This window comes from Pseudophryne corroboree, chromosome 1 (genome assembly GCF_028390025.1).
Source record: "Pseudophryne corroboree isolate aPseCor3 chromosome 1, aPseCor3.hap2, whole genome shotgun sequence".
NCBI classification, from domain to species: domain Eukaryota; kingdom Metazoa; phylum Chordata; class Amphibia; order Anura; family Myobatrachidae; genus Pseudophryne; species Pseudophryne corroboree.
In genome coordinates this window covers 889,657,711-889,677,955 of record NC_086444.1, presented here as the reverse complement: position 1 = coordinate 889,677,955, position 20,245 = coordinate 889,657,711, and the positions used below count along the sequence as shown (strand labels likewise).

Sequence of the window (20,245 nt, the reverse complement as noted above, 5' to 3'; positions counted from 1 at the left end):
TTTTAGCATACAGGATAAACTGTATATGTCATGGCACATTCCTATTATAAGAAGCCCAATATGTCCATGCTACAGCAAGATGACTCTTATACTGTGGGTTACAATCCCCAATAGCAAACAGATATGATTATTGTTAATAAAAACAATCAGGATGCTTCTGTGTCCAATCTCAACCAATAAGAACTCAAACAAATTTCCCGCTAATAAATGTAAAATATGAAAGATTTCTATATAAACCTTATATCTCACTATGGAATTTACAGTTACATGTAGTAGAAAGACTGAAATGTATTATTCTATACCTAGCGGAGAACAATATGAGTTTGACGCAAACCAAAGTCTATTGTACAGTACCAAAGTACTGCAATCTTGCACTCATTAACCTGTACCTGCCGCTATCAACTGATCTTCATTTAATATTAAAACTGCTTCCTATAAATTCCCATTTAGTTAATCCAGAACCCACACCTCAGAGCTGCCATCTTGTTATGCAAGAGAATCAGTTCATGAAGAGACCTTCCCACAGAACAGAAAGATAGACAAGGTCAACTGACAAATCGGGCGCATATAAAATATACACCTACTGTACTAGTGTTTGTATAGTACCTCCAACATTAATTGCAATTAACTATCTCAGACATTGAAGCAGTAGCATGTGTATGCAGGGCAAGAGTAAGCTCTGGGGTTGCTTTAAACATCACCACACCCCCTTGGTGCTCACTGGTTTTTACCTTACCAGATAGGAGACAGAAGCGCCATCCTCTGCTCCTGAGAGTGCAGTGTTATGGTCACACAACAGCCAAGTGCCACACTCTCAGCTCAGTATTGACACTGAACAGCAGCAGTCGGCAGTTTCATGCAAGCAACTGCTGGCTACTTCTATTCATGTCAGCAGCCAACGCTCCGTGTGGGGTACTAGGAACAGTGAAAGTTACACTGTTGCCCTAGCTAGGTACGACTAATGTATGAAGCCTAAGAACTGACATTAGATTCATGTTGGATTAAAGGGTCTATTTACTAAGCCTTAGATGGAGGTAAAGTGGACGTAGATAAAATACCAGTCAATTAGCTCCTAACTGTAATTTTTCAAACCCAGACATGACATGACAATTAAGACGCGGATTGGCTGGTACTTTATCTCCGTCCACTTTATCTCCATCCAAGGCTTAGTAAATAGACTCCCAAATCTGTTATTTCTGTTTATAAACAATGTACATAAAATATCAATATCATTATATTGATTTTCTGAAGTTTTTGTAGTTAGAGGAGTATTGAGGAAGAAAATCTATTTGTGTTTTAAACCTTTTAGTATTTAATAATTTTAATATTTATTAGTATAAAAAAGGTCTGGTTTTGTGCTCATTTTAGCCAACTGGTCAGATGTGAACACACAAAAGCATCCTGATGTGAACTACTGGTATACAATGTGGAAACAATGCAAACACATACTGAACACAAAGTTAAGATCACCTGCTATGGTCTCGATCAAGACAAGGAGACATGTGGCTGCAACAAAATAGATTATTTAGCCATGAGAGAGCAAGGAAAGAGAGGAAAAGAAACAGAGGTAATAATTTAGATATATAGAAAGTCCCATAAAAATGAACACGAGCGTAATCATTTAAAGGTAATTGCTGCATGTTTCTTGTTTTAATGTGTGTACCCCCTGCCGTAACACCCCCTGCCCTTACAGCACAATGTAGTAGCATTCACTAGTGCTGTAGAATTACAAGTATATTTGAATCTGTACAGACAAACTCACTCATTGGTGTAAATGTAATATGGTCCGAGTTGCCGGAGGTCCAGGATTTCGGCTGAGAATGACCGCATTTTGAAATCAACAATCATTTACAAGGCAAAACCGACCTGGCTTAAAAAAAATGTGCCCGTTCTTGAACAAAATCCCAGACCTCCTGCTTGCTGCTTTTTAAAAAATGACATCACTAGCACTCCCTGTATAGGACACCAAATATCCCCATAATGCGTTTCTACACACCAAGTTTAAGAAAGCTGTCATTCAAACTCTGCATGCTTAGATAGAGAAGCATCTCCATTCTGACATGGTAACCAGCAGCAGAGGTTTCCATGACACTATGCTGGACATATTTTGTTAATCATAAATATAATTTTTTGAGAGAGAAAAGTAGACTCTACTTTGTAAGAGATAAGAATCAATATGTTGCCTTTCTCTATCATTTTTGAGCAGTGGTTGAGTTTCTGTGCGGAATCTCCCCTACAGTACTATAATGATAAACACTCCAGTTATCTCATGTACATTATCAAACTCAGTAATACACAACCTTTCAGAGATTTTTAGTTAAAACTGATGGCTTTACTTGCTTTTAGTAACAATAATTTGGCAATTATCATAAAACAATTGGATAGGAATTAATTCATGAATAAAAATATATTTGGCATTCCCTTTAAAATACATTATAGATATACTACACATCCACTAACTTACACTGTACAAAACCTAGTACATCCAGAAAACTGTCAAATATGAAAAGCAAGCTTAGGCAACCTGTGGCTGCCTAGCCATTATGGAAACTACACGCTGGGATTTGTAGTTGAAATAAATCAGCTGGAAATCCACAGGCTGGTGTAGAAAAGTTACAGATCAGATATCTGTCTAGGACACATTTCTCCCACTACGCTAAAGACACACAGTCGTATGCTTTTGGATCAATTTCAAGACCGGTTTATGACATTTTAAGGGTGAGTGAATACATCCTCTGTATCAACTCTGTTTTACTTAATCTTAACTTTAATGTTGGGTGAACTCATAGTAACAAAAATAGCATCCTGTCCTATTCTGAACTGTACTATTCTGACGGAACAGTGTGAAATTTGGAAAATACTAATAAAAAAAGTTTCTCTTCCGACAACATGTTTTGTTTTTTTTAATAAACGGTGCACTCACAATCTTTTCATGTTAACTAAATAAACAATTATAAATTGTACAGGATGCATATATTTTCCCATAGCAATTCTACACTACCCAGGTACATCTGGTTCATTCTAGAAGAACAGGGAAGCCATTCCTATACTGTTTGTAAGACATGAAATGGAATGGCTGGGATTAGAAACATGATTTCCTTTTAATCAGCTGGTTAAGCTTTGTATAGTAATTACTACAGTAGCTACTACTCAGAACCTTGTAAAAGTAAGACAAAGGAAACAACACTGTTAATTTAACAATTCATATTAGTGACATCACACTGAGAAAGTCAATAAAACACCTATACTTGTGCATGAGTGAGTGATGGATCACCGTCACCCATCACTCCTCTATAAGACAGCAACGGACATGCGGAGGGATGCCAAAAGGACACTGATTAGGCACAAGAAAAATCCACAACAGAAGGCTGATATAAAACAATGTATCCACACAACAGACCTTTAGGACAAAATACCACATGAAGCATTTGAAAGAGGCAGAATGGCAATAAGATTAGACTGAGGGGTAGATTAATCAACTATCAAATATAATAATTTACAATGATTAAAGCAGTTTACATCTATAGTAATAATACTAACTTCTTTAGCATTAGTCATATGACAATGATGCGCCCCTGTCCCAACTGATGGAAAAGTCATTTTGCTTTAAGCCCCGCCCACCCCCACCCTTTCCCCCCCCCAAAAAAATAAAATAAAATGTAATACAAAAACACAGCAGATACCTATACCACTCATGCCAATGACCTCAAGGTTCAGTTATTTTCCCACAGAAGGGGGCATAAGTAATAGGGTCTTGGATGTTTTATTTTTAAAGCAGAAATCATTCACAAGGCAAAACTATGCCTTGTAAATGACTGTAGCTTAAAAAAAAACCTCCCAGATCGTCCGGCATCTCGCACCTCCGGCAAACTCAGACCCTATAACATACTGTATGACCCAAAGGCTGGATAGCCAACAATGCCACTCTCGAGTATCATTTATTTGCATTTTCCTGTCTTGGCAATCTCTGTGTGTCTTCCAGTGACAAGGACACATGACCAATTTTATTACTAAATGGCATAAAAGTAAAATAGGAATGGTAAAACACACAGTTTATCCAGAATGCAGATATTATTTCCTATAGCTCACATCCACTGTTTATACTCACCCAGAATGGATCGGACTAGAGGAGAGTGCCACATTGTCTAGGTTGTCAGTTCCCCAGCTGAGGCGATAAGAGTTCTGCTCTGTTTTTGTCAAATACGAAATCTAAAAAGCAAACAATGAATGTAAGGCCATATAAGAATGACAGTGGGTTACAGCTGCTATTGAAATGGAAGAGAAAATGAAATAAAAATAAAAGCACTTTATAATGCATGAATCATTGTACCATTGCTTAAAATCATATAGCAACATTGAATTAATTACAGAGTAGTGCCCAGGACTGTCCTTGGTACACAATGATCTACTGGAATAAAGTCTCAGTTCAGTTCCTGAAACCAACGGGCTCAGCTGTCATTGCAACTGTGATCTCTAACCCTCCTCTTGGGAAGTCTGTGGCCTCACCGGTGGTGACAGCGGCCACCACAGCTTCAGTGAAAATAAGGAGCAAGTGCCCTTGCGACTGAAGAGAGGAGAGGGCCCGTGTGCAGACTCCGTTCTGGACCCCTCCTCTCTGTCAGCGCTGTAGACTCTAGAATTTTGCCAGAGTATAATGTGCATGCGCAGGTCTCTGGAAAATCAGCACTGATACCTTGTTTGCAGGGACATTTGCCTGCTCAAAACACTGGGAAAATAGCCACCATTCCATTTTCCCTGTGATTTCTTTCTGCACTGCTGGCCGCCATGAGACTCCGGAGGAATAGGTACAATTAGTGTATATGGGTGCAGGGTGTGCGGTGCGGGCCGCACACCCTGCATCCTTTAGAGAGATATGCCAATAGGCACACAGATACTCTGAGTGTCCATGCAGCTCAAGAGATCCCATTACGAAACTATGAAAGACAGTTATGGCTTTCAGTAGCTGACTCTCTTAATGTATCTGCAGTGTTTCATCTTTCAATTCTTCTCCATCCACTTTCTCTACTCATTCTGGACACAGAAATGGCAGAAACCAGTGACACCTTAATTATTAGTGATGATAATACAGTATGTCTGCCTCACAACAGCGGTATATATATATATATATATATATATATTCCCCACCAGCAGTTACCATAGGTATTCCTCTAACTTATGTGTCCCCCATTCCCCATTCCGTCTCTTCTATTGTAAGCTAGTTTCTGTTTTTGTTTAATGCTATAGCATTGTATTAACCAGATCAATATCCTCTCAAGATACAGTCCTACGTAATATATCGTGATTACACAAATAAATAAATAAATATAAGATAAAAATGTGCTATTAAACACAAATTATTTCAGGGATATATAGGGGTTTATGCAATAGTCTGTGAGTTGCAGGTTCTGGAGAAATTGGCTTTGCCTTTTAAATGTTTTGTCACTTTAAAATCCAGGCAGACTGACTGGAATCTCGCCAGAGCCTATATCTCGCAGGCTATTACATAAACCCCATAGTGTACAGGCGGTAAGAGTGAACTCTTCTGGTCTTTGCCATACCAATAAAACATCCATGAAAAAAGTCATACAAACTAAATAGGATATACAGCACAGAATTTGTAACTTAACCCACATAAGTTGGTTACGGTAATAAAAATCTAGAACAAATAAGGAATATTGGGGCAGATGTATTAACCAGGAGAAGGCATAAGGAAGTGATAAACCAGTGATAAGTGCAAGGTGATAAACGGACAGGCCAATCAACTCCAATATGCAAATTGACAGGAACTGACTGGCTGGTGAGTTTATCACCTTGCATTTATCACTGGTTTATCACTTCCTTATGCCTTCTCCAGGTTAATACATCTGCCCCATTATACTTTAGATTTGTTTCCTATGAAATAATGGTATAAATAGGCTTACCATACGATCCTTTTAGACTGGGATGCTCATGGATTACCCAGGCTCTATGACTGATTAAAACCTTGTGAAATGCAGACTTGAAATCAGCCAGCCACAGAACCTGAGTAATCCATGACTGTCCCGGTTTAAAGGGCTAGTATGGTAAGCCTATGTATAATCATCCCAGTACCGACTTTCCCTATTCAGAGGATATTCCACAATCCTGCGAACACACTTGGTGCAGCTCTGTGACATACTATTCTAATTGTGTAACACAAACCAGTAAAATACTTTCCTTTTGTACATATTTGAATAACTATTGTGCCATGTGACTGTGCTTCCTACATATAGACAGAATATCATATAAAAGATATAGAACACCATAACATATAACTTGTTTGCCTAACGGAAATAAATAGGAAAACCACAGAATTACCCACCTGGTCATGAGGTATGATAACAGTGTCGTCTATCAAGGTACTGCCCCGGGGGTAAGACGGATGATTCATCATGTGGGACCTGTCTGAACTGAAGGATCGCAGGCTGGTCGGTTGACACATATATATCACCAGCAGTGTTGGGGTTTGGGAAGGTGAGATGGAGGGATAAGCCAGAGAATGGAAAAAAATAGCTATTAGCATATGGAGCAGCTTCCAGGGGAGATGACCAAGCCACTGCTGGACCACACTAGAACAGTTTCTCAGTGCTTGAATTACCACAAAACTACACATTGAAGGCTGAGTACTTTATATTAGAAGAATTTTGATTTTTACATATTTGGCTTTGTGGTCCTTTAAAGTAGATGAAGAAATTGTTTGGTAAAATCTTGTTAATGGAAATAGACTTCTTTAATGCTTTATTAACTGTATAAAAGAAAATAATAGTGCCACATATAGTGCACATGTAATAACATGCAGTACATCCCCTGGAAGATACCGTCTGTGTTGGTATTGAATCAGCTTCATGCTCTGTGAAAGAAGCTCCCATGTATGATGCTGACACAATTAAAGTGAAAGCAGAGCACACAATGCATCATACAGAAGCATGGCACTTGATTGGAAACACACGTACAGTATAGATAACATTATATACTGTACTTCACAAAGATTATGAAAAACCACAAACGCTAAAAAGATTACAATAATATGTTTGTTCCTAAAGAGCTAAGCAGGACATTATTACAAATACAATACAAAATTAAAACACATACTGTATACATGAATTATATTTAATTAATAAAAGGGACAATTACAGGTATTAGCGAAAGAGCACCAGTGACAAAAAAAATCTAACTTTTTAACCAATGCCCTCCAGTTATGTGATCAGTATCACACAGGACGACCAATCGTGTCTAACTAAACCATACTACCATTGTGTTTTCCTAATAGTTATACTTGCATATGTGGTCTATTTATTAAGCATCATCATTTTGAAGAGCTAAGAAATAATTGTATCACTGCAGTTCAAGAAGACTTAACAGTACTGCAAAATCAGGTGCTATACCAGGGGTCTAATAGTCTCCCTTACCAAAAAAATAAATAAAACTGAAAGGGTGCATTGCAGAGACACTGTAACATCTAACTGCACATTTGCAGCTGTGGGTGAGCATCTATCTTCTCGCAAGTGGTTAGGTCATTGAGATGGCGACATTTATTAACAAATACTTAGATAAGAATAGTTTATTATCGTTATTATGAATTGCTGAAATATCGCAGTCCCCATAACAGACTATGGGGTTATGATAAACAACAAAATGCAAGGGTCCACATGAGAAATCATTGATTTCTGTAAGGTAACCCTTTTTCCAAATTGCACAAAGCAGTGGTAATCCTTACTTCTGTTGAAAACAACAAAAATGTGTGTTATCACTGTTTCATCACGAAAACCTATACATTTTTTGCCCCAAATTAGTTTTAAATTTCACTTTATCAGGTGCTATTTATATAAGTATCCTTCTTGGTGTTTAAATCTTAAGAATTCAAATCTGTATTTTTTCTAAAGACCCATGTAGACAAAAGGTGTAAACTAATGATGAGATCCACAACACGCCCATGAAGTTGGTATACAACATAGAAGAAATGTAGTGAGGGACATGTAAAGCATTGATGAATTAACATCTAAGCGCTACGGTAGAGGCTGAGCAGATGAGAAAATAGAGGTTCATGCAATGTCATACCTACCTAGGCATAGTGCTGCTGGAAAACATTCACAAAATGGAAAGAAAGAAAAAACAAAGGAAAGCTATGAATGACATAGAAACTGTTAAGAAGTGAAAGACAACTGCTGTATTAGTTAGAAGAAAGAAGAAATATGCATGAGGTTAGTAATGTCCCATTTGGATTTGAGGCGGGTGTTTTGTTGCTGTTAGACATATGTGAAATTCAATTAGACGTAGTAAAACTGACTGATCCACGGGGCTATCCAATTAGCCCAGAAGCCAGGAGTTAACAGGGATTTTTTTTCACCAGCCTCAGCACCTCAAAAAATATCCTAGATTACTAGCAGGTTAACGGGTGCCATGACCAACTTTTTACAGATACTGTGTGTTAACACTCATTAACCCAAGTTAACAACCCTGGTTAACAAGGCTCACAGGTGAAAAAGGGAGTGCAACTGAATAGCAATGGGTGTTAAAGCCCAAGGCCAGTATCCAATTGTCTGCGTTAATTTACCGCACGGCTAAAATAGCCCGATAGTATATCGGGCTATCCAATTATGGTCCGTTTTTTGTTGTGCGGTGAGTGACCCGTGTTCGGGCTATAACACATGGGATTTGGGATAAGTTCCCGGACCCATGCGTTATAGTGCAAAAAATGGTCTCCATCAGCTGCTTAACAAAAATTATAATCCTCTATAAATGCTGCTTTTCGGGCAGCCCCGGCCGAATCCTTTAGCTGCAAATTGGATACCGGCCCAAGGCATCCTCTCTTTTCACCCGTGGTGAACTTTCATGGACAATTAATTAACACCCCCCCTTGTGTGTGGCATTATAAAACTGTGAATTCTATTTGTGTTCACACTCTTCATCTTCCTTTTATTGCTATATCCCTAAATATCTGCCATATGTCATACTTTTTAATCCTTTAAAGGATCCCTAAATCCCAAATTGCTTTATTAAAGAGCCAGACCATAAATATGGAAACATGATTTTTCAGCCCTGATTTTTAAAACCAAATGAAAGGGGGAGCGGTTTATCATCTGATTTTATTTTGCCTCTGTTTCCATGTTCGGCACTAGAGTGCACCCCTGTAATAATCCATTGGCCTGCTTAGAAATGTCTATTCCATGTTTGTTACATCAGTTTGATAGAAACACGATACACTATTTATGGAAGCAACCTGTAATTGCTCAAATTTGTCTCCATTGTAAAGATAAGCGCTGGTTATGGTCTTTCAATTTGAAACAGCAATTTTGCAAAATTGAGAGGTAATTGCAGTAAAGCATCAGGAACACACAGTGCTCTGGAGGTACGAATGAATTCATGCATTCATAAACAAATAAGTCTCTTACATATACGTATGACCCATTTAGAGCTCAACTATGACAACACTGCCTCTTGGCTATGCTACATTTTTAAAGTTATATTTTCTTTCTCAACACATTACATACATTGTAAATCTGCGATGTGCTACATGTCTTCTCTAGAATAATTTCTTCACATAGGTTGAATAATGAGCTTATTAGGGTAATAAACCTCCCAGTATTCATATATACATTACAATGTATATAGTCAGTGGTAGAGCATTTTGGTGGCTATGAAAACCTCTATATGGCAACAATTAAAAATATCTGCAAAACGACTTTTAAAGGTGACTTTTAAAGGTGACTTGTAAGCTTGTAATGCTCAGATTTATATCTAGACACTCCAGGGCAAGTATATGTTGTAAAATTCATCTGGACAATTACACTTGCTTAAGTGGATCCATGCTACAAAAACATAAACCTTATTTAACCGTGGTAACTATTAGTACATATGAATAGAACCCAAAGAAGTAAAAAAGAAATGTAATTTAATTGTAAGTAACGGTGGTAAAACACCAGGTACTGTAGGTCCTACCATGTCACAACCTCTTCATAAAGTGATGGTTGAGAACAATCTTTTTAATCAATACAGAACTTGAACATCACCTCAACACATTCATTTCCTCTTAAACTTTTCTACTAAAACTATTTTGACTAGGAGTGCATACCTGTCTGAGCGTCCGCCCTCCAAGCTGTACCTCAGGTAGGACATGCCATCCAGAAATTGACTGCTTGGTAAAGAATCATCTCCCAGTTCCTTCAAGTCTTCAGCCCGCAGATACTCTCCACCATCACCGGTCATTGTATCATCTTGTACAAGTGAAGACGTTATAAATGATACATCTTTATAATGATACCTTGCCCCATACTTTATCATAGATTAGACACATTAGATCCCACATATTTCTGTAAATGTAGGGTGCAAAAAACAAAGTTAAATAATTGACTACAGCGCTTATGCACAGTGTGGCCGGAGACCCGTCGCACATGATAGATTTGTGGTGCGTTTGCCATAATCTACAGTAAATGGATGAATCAGTGCTAGGCTAGGCTAATTACTAAATGTATGTTTAATAATGTTTTTTAACATGTTATAGTTAGGGCTTCATGTACAGTTGTAGAATTGCACATTAAAATGTATTTATACCTAAGATGTCTTTAAATGTATTTGAAAGGTAAAAGTGCACTGACATTTGGAATCAACTTATGGGATACTCTCACCTAGCAAATGATATGGTAATTGACCTAGCTCCAGCAAGGGGAGAGGTCTCGATTAGCCAAGCACTATCTTTGATGGCATGTCTCTATGTAAATTGTCAAATAGATTTGAAAACAAATGTTTTCCTGTACAGACATACTGTATGAGGGGAGTCAAAAAAATAAGAATTTACTCACCGGTAATTCTATTTCTCGTAGTCCGTAGTGGATGCTGGGAACTCCGTAAGGACCATGGGGAATAGCGGGCTCCGAAGGAGGCTGGGCACTCTAGAAAGATTTATGACTACCTGGTGTTCACTGGCTCCTCCCACTATGACCCTCCTCCAAGCCTCAGTTAGGACACTGTGCCCGGACGAGCTGACATAATAAGGAAGGATTTAGAATCCCGGGTAAGACTCATACCAGCCACACCAATCACACCGTACAACTCGTGATACTATATCCAGTTTGACAGTATGAAAACAACTGAGCCTCTCAACAGATGGCTCAACAATAACCCTTTAGTTAACAATAACTATTTACAAGTATTGCAGACAAAGTTGTAAAGCCGAGACCCCTCGGGCAGCTGCCCAAGATGAGCCCACCTTCCTTGTGGAATGGGCATTTACAGATTTTGGCTGTGGCAGGCCTGCCACAGAATGTGCAAGCTGAATTGTACTACAAATCCAGCGAGCAATAGACTGCTTAGAAGCAGGAGCACCCAGCTTGTTGGGTGCATACAGGATAAACAGCGAGTCAGATTTTCTGACTCCAGCCGTCCTGGAAACATATATTTTCAGGGCCCTGACAACGTCTAGCAACTTGGAGTCCTCCAAATCCCTAGTAGCCGCAGGCACCACAATAGGCTGGTTCAGGTGAAACGCTGACACCACCTTAGGGAGAAATTGGGGACGAGTCCTCAATTCTGCCCTATCCATATGGAAAATCAGATAAGGGCTTTTACATGATAAAGCCGCCAATTCTGACACTCGCCTGGCTGAAGCCAAGGCCAATAACATGACCACTTTCCACGTGAGATATTTCAGATCCACGGTTTTTAGTGGCTCAAACCAATGTGATTTTAAGAAACTCAACACCACGTTGAGATCCCAAGGTGCCACAGGAGGCACAAACGGGGGCTGAATATGCAGCACTCCTTTCACAAATGTCTGAACTTCAGGTACTGAAGCTAGTTCTTTTTGAAAGAAAATCGACAGAGCCGAGATCTGTACTTTAATGGAGCCTAGTTTTAGGCCCATATTCACTCCTGCTTGCAGGAAATGCAGAAATCGACCTAGTTGAAATTCCTCTGTTGGGGCCTTTTTGGCCTCGCACCATGCAACATATTTCCGCCATATGCGGTGATAATGCTTTGCCGTAACATCTTTCCTGGCCTTAATAAGCGTAGGAATGACTTCTTCCGGAATACCCTTTTCCTTTAGGATCCAGTGTTCAACCGCCATGCCGTCAAACGCAGCCGCGGTAAGTCTTGGAACAGACAGGGCCCCTGCTGTAGCAGGTCCTGTCTGAGCGGTAGAGGCCACGGGTCCTCTGAGAGCATCTCTTGAAGTTCCGGGTACCACGCTCGTCTTGGCCAATCCGGAACCACGAGAATTGTGTTTACTCCTCGCTTTCTTATTATTCTCAATACCTTTGGTATGAGAGGCAGAGGAGGGAACACATAAACCGACTGGTACACCCACGGTGTCACTAGAGCGTCCACAGCTACCGCCTGAGGGTCCCTTGACCTGGCGCAATATCTTTTTAACTTTTTGTTGAGGCGGGACGCCATCATGTCCACCTGTGGTTTTTCCCAACGGTTTACCAGCATCTGGAAGACTTCTGGATGAAGTCCCCACTCTCCCGGGTGGAGGTCGTGTCTGCTGAGGAAGTCTGCTTCCCAGTTGTCCACTCCCGGAATGAACACTGCTGACAGTGCTAGTACATGATTCTCCGCCCATCGGAGGATTCTTGTGGCTTCTGCCATCGCCATCCTGCTTCTTGTGCCGCCCTGTCGATTTACATGGGCGACTGCCGTGATGTTGTCTGACTGGATCAGCACCGGCTGGTGTAGGAGCAGGGATTTTGCTTGATTTAGGGCATTGTAGATGGCCCTTAGTTCCAGAATATTTATGTGAAGGGAAGTCTCCTGACTCGACCATAGTCCTTGGAAGTTTCTTCCCTGTGTGACTGCCCCCCAGCCTCGAAGGCTGGCATCCGTGGTCACCAGGACCCAGTCCTGTATGCCGAACCTGCGGCCCTCTAGAAGATGGGCACTCTGCAGCCACCACAGTAGAGACACCCTGGTTCTTGGAGACAGGGTTATTAAGCGATGCATCTGAAGATGCGATCCGGACCACTGGTCCAACAGGTCCCACTGAAAGATTCTGGCATGGAACCTGCCGAAGGGAATTGCTTCGCAAGAAGCCACCATCTTTCCCAGGACCCGCGTGCAGCGATGCACTGATACCTGTTTTGGCTTCAGGAGGTCTCTGACTAGAGATGACAACTCCCTGGCTTTCTCCTCCGGGAGAAACACTTTTTTCTGGACTGTATCCAGAATCATACCCAGGAACAGTAGCCGTGTCGTCGGAACCAGCTGTGACTTTGGGATATTCAGAATCCAGCCGTGCTGGTGCAGCACCTCCTGAGATAGTGCTACTCCCACCAACAACTGTTCCTTGGACCTCGCTTTTATTAGGAGATCGTCCAAGTACGGGATAATTAAAACTCCCTTTTTTCGAAGGAGTATCATCATTTCTGCCATAACCTTGGTAAATACCCTCGGTGCCGTGGACAGTCCAAACGGCAGCGTCTGGAATTGGTAATGGCAATCCTGTACCACACATCTGAGGTACTCCTGGTGAGGATGGTAAATGGGGACATGCAAGTAAGCATCCTTGATGTCCAGGGATACCATGTAATCCCCCTCTTCCAGGCTCGCAATAACCGCCCTGAGCGATTCCATCTTGAACTTGAATTTTTTTATGTATGTGTTCAAGGATTTCAAATTTAAAATGGGTCTCACCGAACCGTCCGGTTTCGGTACCACAAATAGTGTGGAATAGTAATTATTATGATTATCACCTGCTGGGAATACAGCTTGTGAATTGCCGCTAGCACCGCCTCCCTGTCTGAGGGAGCAATCGGCAAGGCAGATTTTAGGAACCGGTTGGGTGGAGACGCCTCGAATTCCAGTTTGTACCCCTGAGATACTATTTGAAGGATCCAGGGATCCACCTGTGAGCGAGCCCACTGATCGCTGAAATTCTTGAGGCGGCCCCCCACCGTACCAGGCTCCGCCTGTGGAGCCCCACCGTCATGCGGCGGACTTGGCAGAAGAAGCGGGGGAGGACTTTTGCTCCTGGGAACCTGCTGTTTGTTGCAGCCTTTTTCCCCTACCTCTGCCTCTGGATAGAAAAGACCCGCCTTTTCCACGCCTGTTTTTCTGGGTCCGAAAGGACTGAACCTGATAAAACGGCGCCTTCTTAGGCTGTGAGGGGACATGGGGTAAAAATGCTGACTTCCCAGACGTTGCTGTGGAAACTAGGTCCGAGAGACCATCCCCAAATAATTCCTCACCCTTATATGGCAACACTTTCATGTGCCTTTTAGAATCTGCATCTCCTGTCCACTGGCGAGTCCATAAGCCTCTCCTAGCAGAAATGGACAATGCACTAACTTTAGATGCCAGTCGGCAGATTTCCCTCTGTGCATCTCTCATATATAAGACTGAGTCTTTTATATGGTCTATGGTTAACAGGATCGTGTCTCTGTCTAATGTGTCAATATTTTCTGACAGTTTATCTGACCACGCAGCGGCAGCACTGCACATCCAAGCTGACGCAATAGCTGGCCTAAGTATAATGCCTGAGTGTGTATATACAGACTTCAGGATCGCCTCCTGCTTTCTATCAGCAGGTTCCTTGAGGGCGGCCGTATCCGGAGACGGTAGTGCCACCTTTTTAGACAAACGTGTGAGCGCTTTATCCACCCTAGGAGGTGTTTCCCAACGTGACCTATCCTCTGGCGGGAAAGGGAACGCCATTAGTACCTTCTTAGGAATTACCAATTTTTTATCAGGGAAAGCCCACGCTTCTTCACACACTTCATTTAATTCATCTGATGGGGGAAAAACTACGGGTAGTTTTTTCTCCCCAAACATAATACCCTTTTTAGTGGTACCTGTATTTATATCAGAAATGTGTAACACCTCTTTCATTGCCTCAATCATGCAGTGAATGGCCTTAGTGGGCATCAGGTTAGACTCATCGTCGTCGACACTGGTGTCAGTATCAGTGTCGACATCTGGGTCTGCGGTCTGAGGTAGCGGGCGTTTTATAGGCCCTGATGACCTGTGCGACGCCTGGACAGGCACGAGCTGAGAAGTCAACTGTCCCACATTTGGCATGTCGTCAAATTTCTTATGTAAGGAGTCTATACGTGCACTCATTTCTTTCCATAAGCTCAACCACTCAGGTGTCTGCCCCGCAGGGGGTGACATCCCTTCTAAAGGCATCTGCTCCGTCTCCACATCATTATCCTCATCAAACATGTCGACACAGCCGTACCGACACACCGCACACACACAAGGAATGCTCCAACAGAGGACAGGACCCACAAAAGCCCTTTGGGGGGACAGAGTGAGAGTATGCCAGCACACACCAGAGCGCTATATAATGCAGGGACTAACTGAGTTATGTCCCCTATAGCTGCTTTTTCTATATAATTTATACAGCGCCTAAATTTAGTGCCCCCCCTCTCTTTTTTTACCCTTTTCTGTAGTGTAGACTGCAGGGGAGAGCCAGGGAGCTTCCTTCCAGCGGATCTGTGAAGGAGAAATGGCGCCAGTGTGCTGCAGGAGATAGCTCCGCCCCTTTTCCGCGGACTATTCTCCCGCTTTTTTCTGGATTCTGGCAGGGGTATTTTCCACATATATAGCCTCTGGGGCTATATATTGTGGTATTTTTGCCAGCCAAGGTGTTATAATTGCTTCTCAGGGCGCCCCCCCCCCCAGCGCCCTGCACCCTCAGTGACCGGAGTGTGAAGTGTGTGTGAGGAGCAATGGCGCACAGCTGCAGTGCTGTGCGCTACCTTGGTGAAGACTGATGTCTTCTGCCGCCGATTTTCCGGACCTCTTCTTGCTTCTGGCTCTGTAAGGGGGACGGCGGCGCAGCTCCGGGACCGAACACCAAGGACTGGGCCTGCGGTCGATCCCTCTGGAGCTAATGGTGTCCAGTAGCCTAAGAAGCCCAATCCGGCTGCAAGCAGGCGAGTTCGCTTCTTCTCCCCTTAGTCCCTCGCTGCAGTGAGCCTGTTGCCAGCAGGTCTCACTGAAAATAAAAAACCTAAATCTATACTTTCTTTCTAAGGGCTCAGGAGAGCCCCTAGTGTGCATCCAACCTCGGCCGGGCACAAAATCTAACTGAGGCTTGGAGGAGGGTCATAGTGGGAGGAGCCAGTGCACACCAGGTAGTCATAAATCTTTCTAGAGTGCCCAGCCTCCTTCGGAGCCCGCTATTCCCCATGGTCCTTACGGAGTTCCCAGCATCCACTAGGACGTCAGAGAAATTGGGTTGCCCCTTTTAGAATGTAATTTGTATTTATGTATGTAGCTGGTCTGATTGATATATATGAATCCTAAAGGTATATGCAGGGAAGGATGAGAACCATCTGTTCGTTTAAGCAGTCAAATGCAAACTTTTTTTTAATCTGTGTGACAGATATATCGAAGGAGAAAAGTACATTTCCAGTTCCTGGTAATGTGAGTTGTATGGTGCCTTCTAACCATATATAAAGGTCCAGTGAGCCCAGAGAGAGTTATTCTGTGACTCAGAGATCTGCTCTAACCATCTTCTATGCTACCCTCTGAGCAATGCTTGCAAGGAGGAAAGGTTTTCTTTAAGGACAGTTGAGCAAATAAACATCTTTGCCTTCAAGATGACAACTGCCTTCATCTTGCGACCAATAGGAATGTGACAAATGCAGTCCTGTTCTCCACCTGTCCTGGAATGAGCCCAGTGTCTCCAAGCTCTGACTTCTGCCAGCTACTGATGCAAAGGCCTGGTCAGTGACCAGTGGGGATCAGCCAACGCAAACCAGGAGGTGTGACAGCAGCGTGTCTACGCATACTCATCAGCAAGCAGTACAGGTGCCGGCAGCCTGAGTGAAAACGTGGTAGAAGCCTAGTGGTGGCAGCAAAATACCCATCCACTACTCAGTGAGTGGAATCAGTAATGGGTGGTTACTGATGGTAAGAGAGAAACTTCATTTGGCCAGGTCCTGTGAGATCCAAACCCAGTCTGTGATCGCTGTCCGTAGGCAGCGAGGGCGCGTCCAGTCACACATGGCTTTTAAACACTAATCAACACTCACATCTGCAGAATTTTTGGTGTTATCAGCAAACAAGTTTATCATAAAACAATAAATAAAAACAATGTTGTTTGCTTGTAATGAGATATACTGCAAATATCAATTCTATTTATATTTGCAAATTACATTAGAATATATTTTAGACATTTTTATTTTTATATATATACTAGGTGATTCATCGCGCCCTATGTACAGAATGTAGGTGTAAGTTCAGTGTGGGAATGGAGGGGCTTGAAAAGAGGGTGGGTGCAGTGAGGTGGAGGTGCCTCTCCGTGCAGCTGATCACCCCTGATTCAGGGACTCACTGGTAGCGGCTGCGGATGGTGTCCAAGGTGCTGCGTGTGGTGGAGAGGTGGGCTGTGGATGTTGGAGGGTGTCACAGTAGCGTCCGTCACATTACACCGCACAGTAGCGTCCGTCACGTAACACCGCACAGTAGCGTCCGTCACATTACACCGCACAGTAGCGTCCGTCACATTACTCCGCACAGTAGCGTCCGTCAGTCACATTACACCGCACAGTAGCGTCCATCACATTACACCGCACAGTAGCGTCCATCACATTACACCGCACAGTAGCGTCCGTCACATTACACTGCACAGTAGCGTCCGTCACATACACCGCACAGTAGCGTCCGTCACGTTACACCGCACAGTAGCGTCCGTCATGTTACACAGCACAGTAGCATCCGTCACGTTACACCGCACAGTAGCGTCCATCACGTTACACCGCACAGTAGCGTCCGTCACGTTACACCGCACAGTAGCGTCCGTCACGTTACACCGCACAGTAGCGTCCGTCACATTACACCGCACAGTAGCGTCCGTTACATTACACAGCACAGTAGCGTCCGTCACATTACACCGCACAGTAGCGTCCATCACGTTACACCGCACAGTAGCGTCCGTCACGATACACCGCACAGTAGCGTCCGTCACGTTACACCGCACAGTAGCGTCCGTCACGTTACACTGCACAGTAGCGTCCGTCACGTTACACCGCACAGTAGCGTCCGTCACATTACACCGCACAGTAGTGTCCGTCACATTACTCCGCACAGTAGCGTCCGTCAGTCACATTACACCGCACAGTAGCGTCCGTCACATTACACCGCACAGTAGCATCCGTCACATTACACCGCACAGTAACGTCCGTCACGTTATACCGCAAAGTAGTGTCCGTCACGTTACACCGCACAGTAACGTCCGTCACGTTACACCGCACAGTAGTGTCCATCACGTTACACCGCACAGTAGCGTCCGTCACGTTACACCGCACAGTAGCGTCCGTCACGTTACACAGCACAGTAGCGTCCGTCACGTTACACCGCACAGTAGCGTCCGTCACGTTACACAGCACAGTAGCGTCCCTTACATTACACAGGAGGGGAGAGAGAAAAAGAGAAGGGGGTGGGGGAGAGAGAGAGAGAGAGAGAGGAGGGTGAGAGAGTGAAGGGGGGAGTGAGAGAGGGGGTAGAGAGAGAGAGAGAGAGGGGGGTGAGAGAGTGAAGGGGGGGTGGGTGAGAGAGAGGGGAGAGAGATCTTCTCTGGCATGGTCCCAGCTCCCTGTCCCTCCTGCAGCTCTTTGAATTTGTGTCCCACAGCAGGTCATCTCATGTTCCCTTCCCCCAGACCCTTCTAACCTGTGTCTAGTCAGTGTGAGCCACGGGAGTGGAGGGCCGGGCAGAGGGGGACTGGGAGCCGCGGCATGTGGCCAGACATACAGGCAGGCAGGCAGGAGAAGAGGGCTGGGCAGAGGAGGCACATCACGGTTGAGCCGCCGGGATCTGGCGGGCGGGCGCCGGCGCGCTGTACAGTGAGTGAAGGTGACTCACTCACTGAGCAGCGGTTCCCTCCACTGACCGGCGCTCTACGCGGCTTGCAAAGCCCGCGTACGCGTCGTGCCGGCCAGAGCACGCGGGGAAGGCAGCTTCACCGCTGCAGTGCTAATACAGCGCAGGCAGCGCTGAAGCTTCGGCACAGGTTGTGGGTCCAGGTGAATGGCGCCTCTCTCATGATTTGGGGGGAGCGAGTTGCCCCCTTGCCCCCCCCCCCATTCCGACGCCCCTGCCCCCCACCCCAGTACCCGCCGTGTGCAGGAGCCAGGAGGAGCGTGCCGGGACGGGGAATTACCTGTCCTGCATCCAGCGCAGCTATCTCCTGATTCTGCCCGGCATCCTCTCCTCGATCTGTGACTCCGCCCAGATCTGTGACTCCGCCCAGCGTTACTGGCAGGCACAGAGTCACAGATGTAGGCAAATATATAGGAGATTACACTTGGAGAATTAATACAACAATATTTTTAGGTCAGTCAACAATAGTAAAATGAATGACTTTAATAGAGATTTATTTAAGATACTCATAACTTTAATAGTGTATATAAAACTGTATAATGAATGTCTCCACTTTTATTTTGTATATCACTGCACTTAGGGAAACTATCTGTATTGCAAATAATTTTTTATTATTATTATTATTATTATTAAATCTTCACGTAAAACAACTGCTCACATATAGGACACATATTGTACTACTAATGCAAGTCAATATAAAATAACCAGGCTCATTTTTATCTGAACACAGGACTGTTTTAGGACCTACTTGAGCTCATTTAAAATATGACATGAGTGATCATCCATACCAAGTTACTAAATACAGAGAGCCTGCCGTATGACTGCCTTAGTAACCATAAAAGGCCCCAAAAGTTCCTTTGGGGACCCAGAACTATTTTCTGACAGAAGATAACATGCTGACTATATGAAAATATGATGCAACAGCACATGTGAGAGGAATTCCTCAATATATCCTGCAGTCTAGAGACTGTCCCCTAGCTAAGCGCCTTGAGTCCTGTTGGAGAAAGAGCGCTATATATATAAAATTATTATTATTATTATTATTATTATTATTTTGCCAGAATTTTATCATAAAGGCAGCTCGGTTGGGTTGTGGAAAACAAGCTATTAACAGCAGTGAGAAAAGCCAGCCCTGTCCAAGATGCCAGGTAAATAAAATGTGGAAACAATGTTCTACGCATTACTCAATATCAGCATAATCTGTGTTGATGTTCTTATTATAACTCTTAGTGCTGTAGAGCATGTATAAAATCTACAAGAAAAAAAAAGTAAATCAACTCACTAGTACCAGACTTCTCTTACAGCAATATATAAAGCAGATACCGACCCTTGCCGTACTATCACTAAATCCATCTTATGATCTGTAGCTAAATAAAATTCATGTTTCCCTTTTTTTTTGGGG

At 43.3% G+C, this 20,245-nt stretch overlaps 1 protein-coding gene across 28 annotated transcripts in view; it reads right to left on the bottom strand.

The window, feature by feature from the left end:
- ANK2 (ankyrin 2) overlaps positions 1-20,245 on the bottom strand; it is a 939,290-nt gene that overhangs the window by 100,648 nt on the left and 818,397 nt on the right. For 17 of the 28 annotated variants that reach the window (XM_063920161.1, XM_063920164.1, XM_063920158.1 and 14 more), the window contains 5 exons: positions 10,091-10,232; positions 8,081-8,095; positions 6,341-6,443; positions 4,109-4,209; positions 1,471-1,506 (listed from right to left, as the gene is read on the bottom strand). In XM_063920161.1, coding sequence (XP_063776231.1) covers positions 1,471-1,506; positions 4,109-4,209; positions 6,341-6,443; positions 8,081-8,095; positions 10,091-10,232 — 397 coding nt within the window. The remainder of the gene's footprint in view (positions 1-1,470; positions 1,507-4,108; positions 4,210-6,340; positions 6,444-8,080; positions 8,096-10,090; positions 10,233-20,245) is intronic. The other 11 variants (XM_063920171.1, XM_063920175.1, XM_063920176.1 and 8 more) reach the window with 3 other exon arrangements.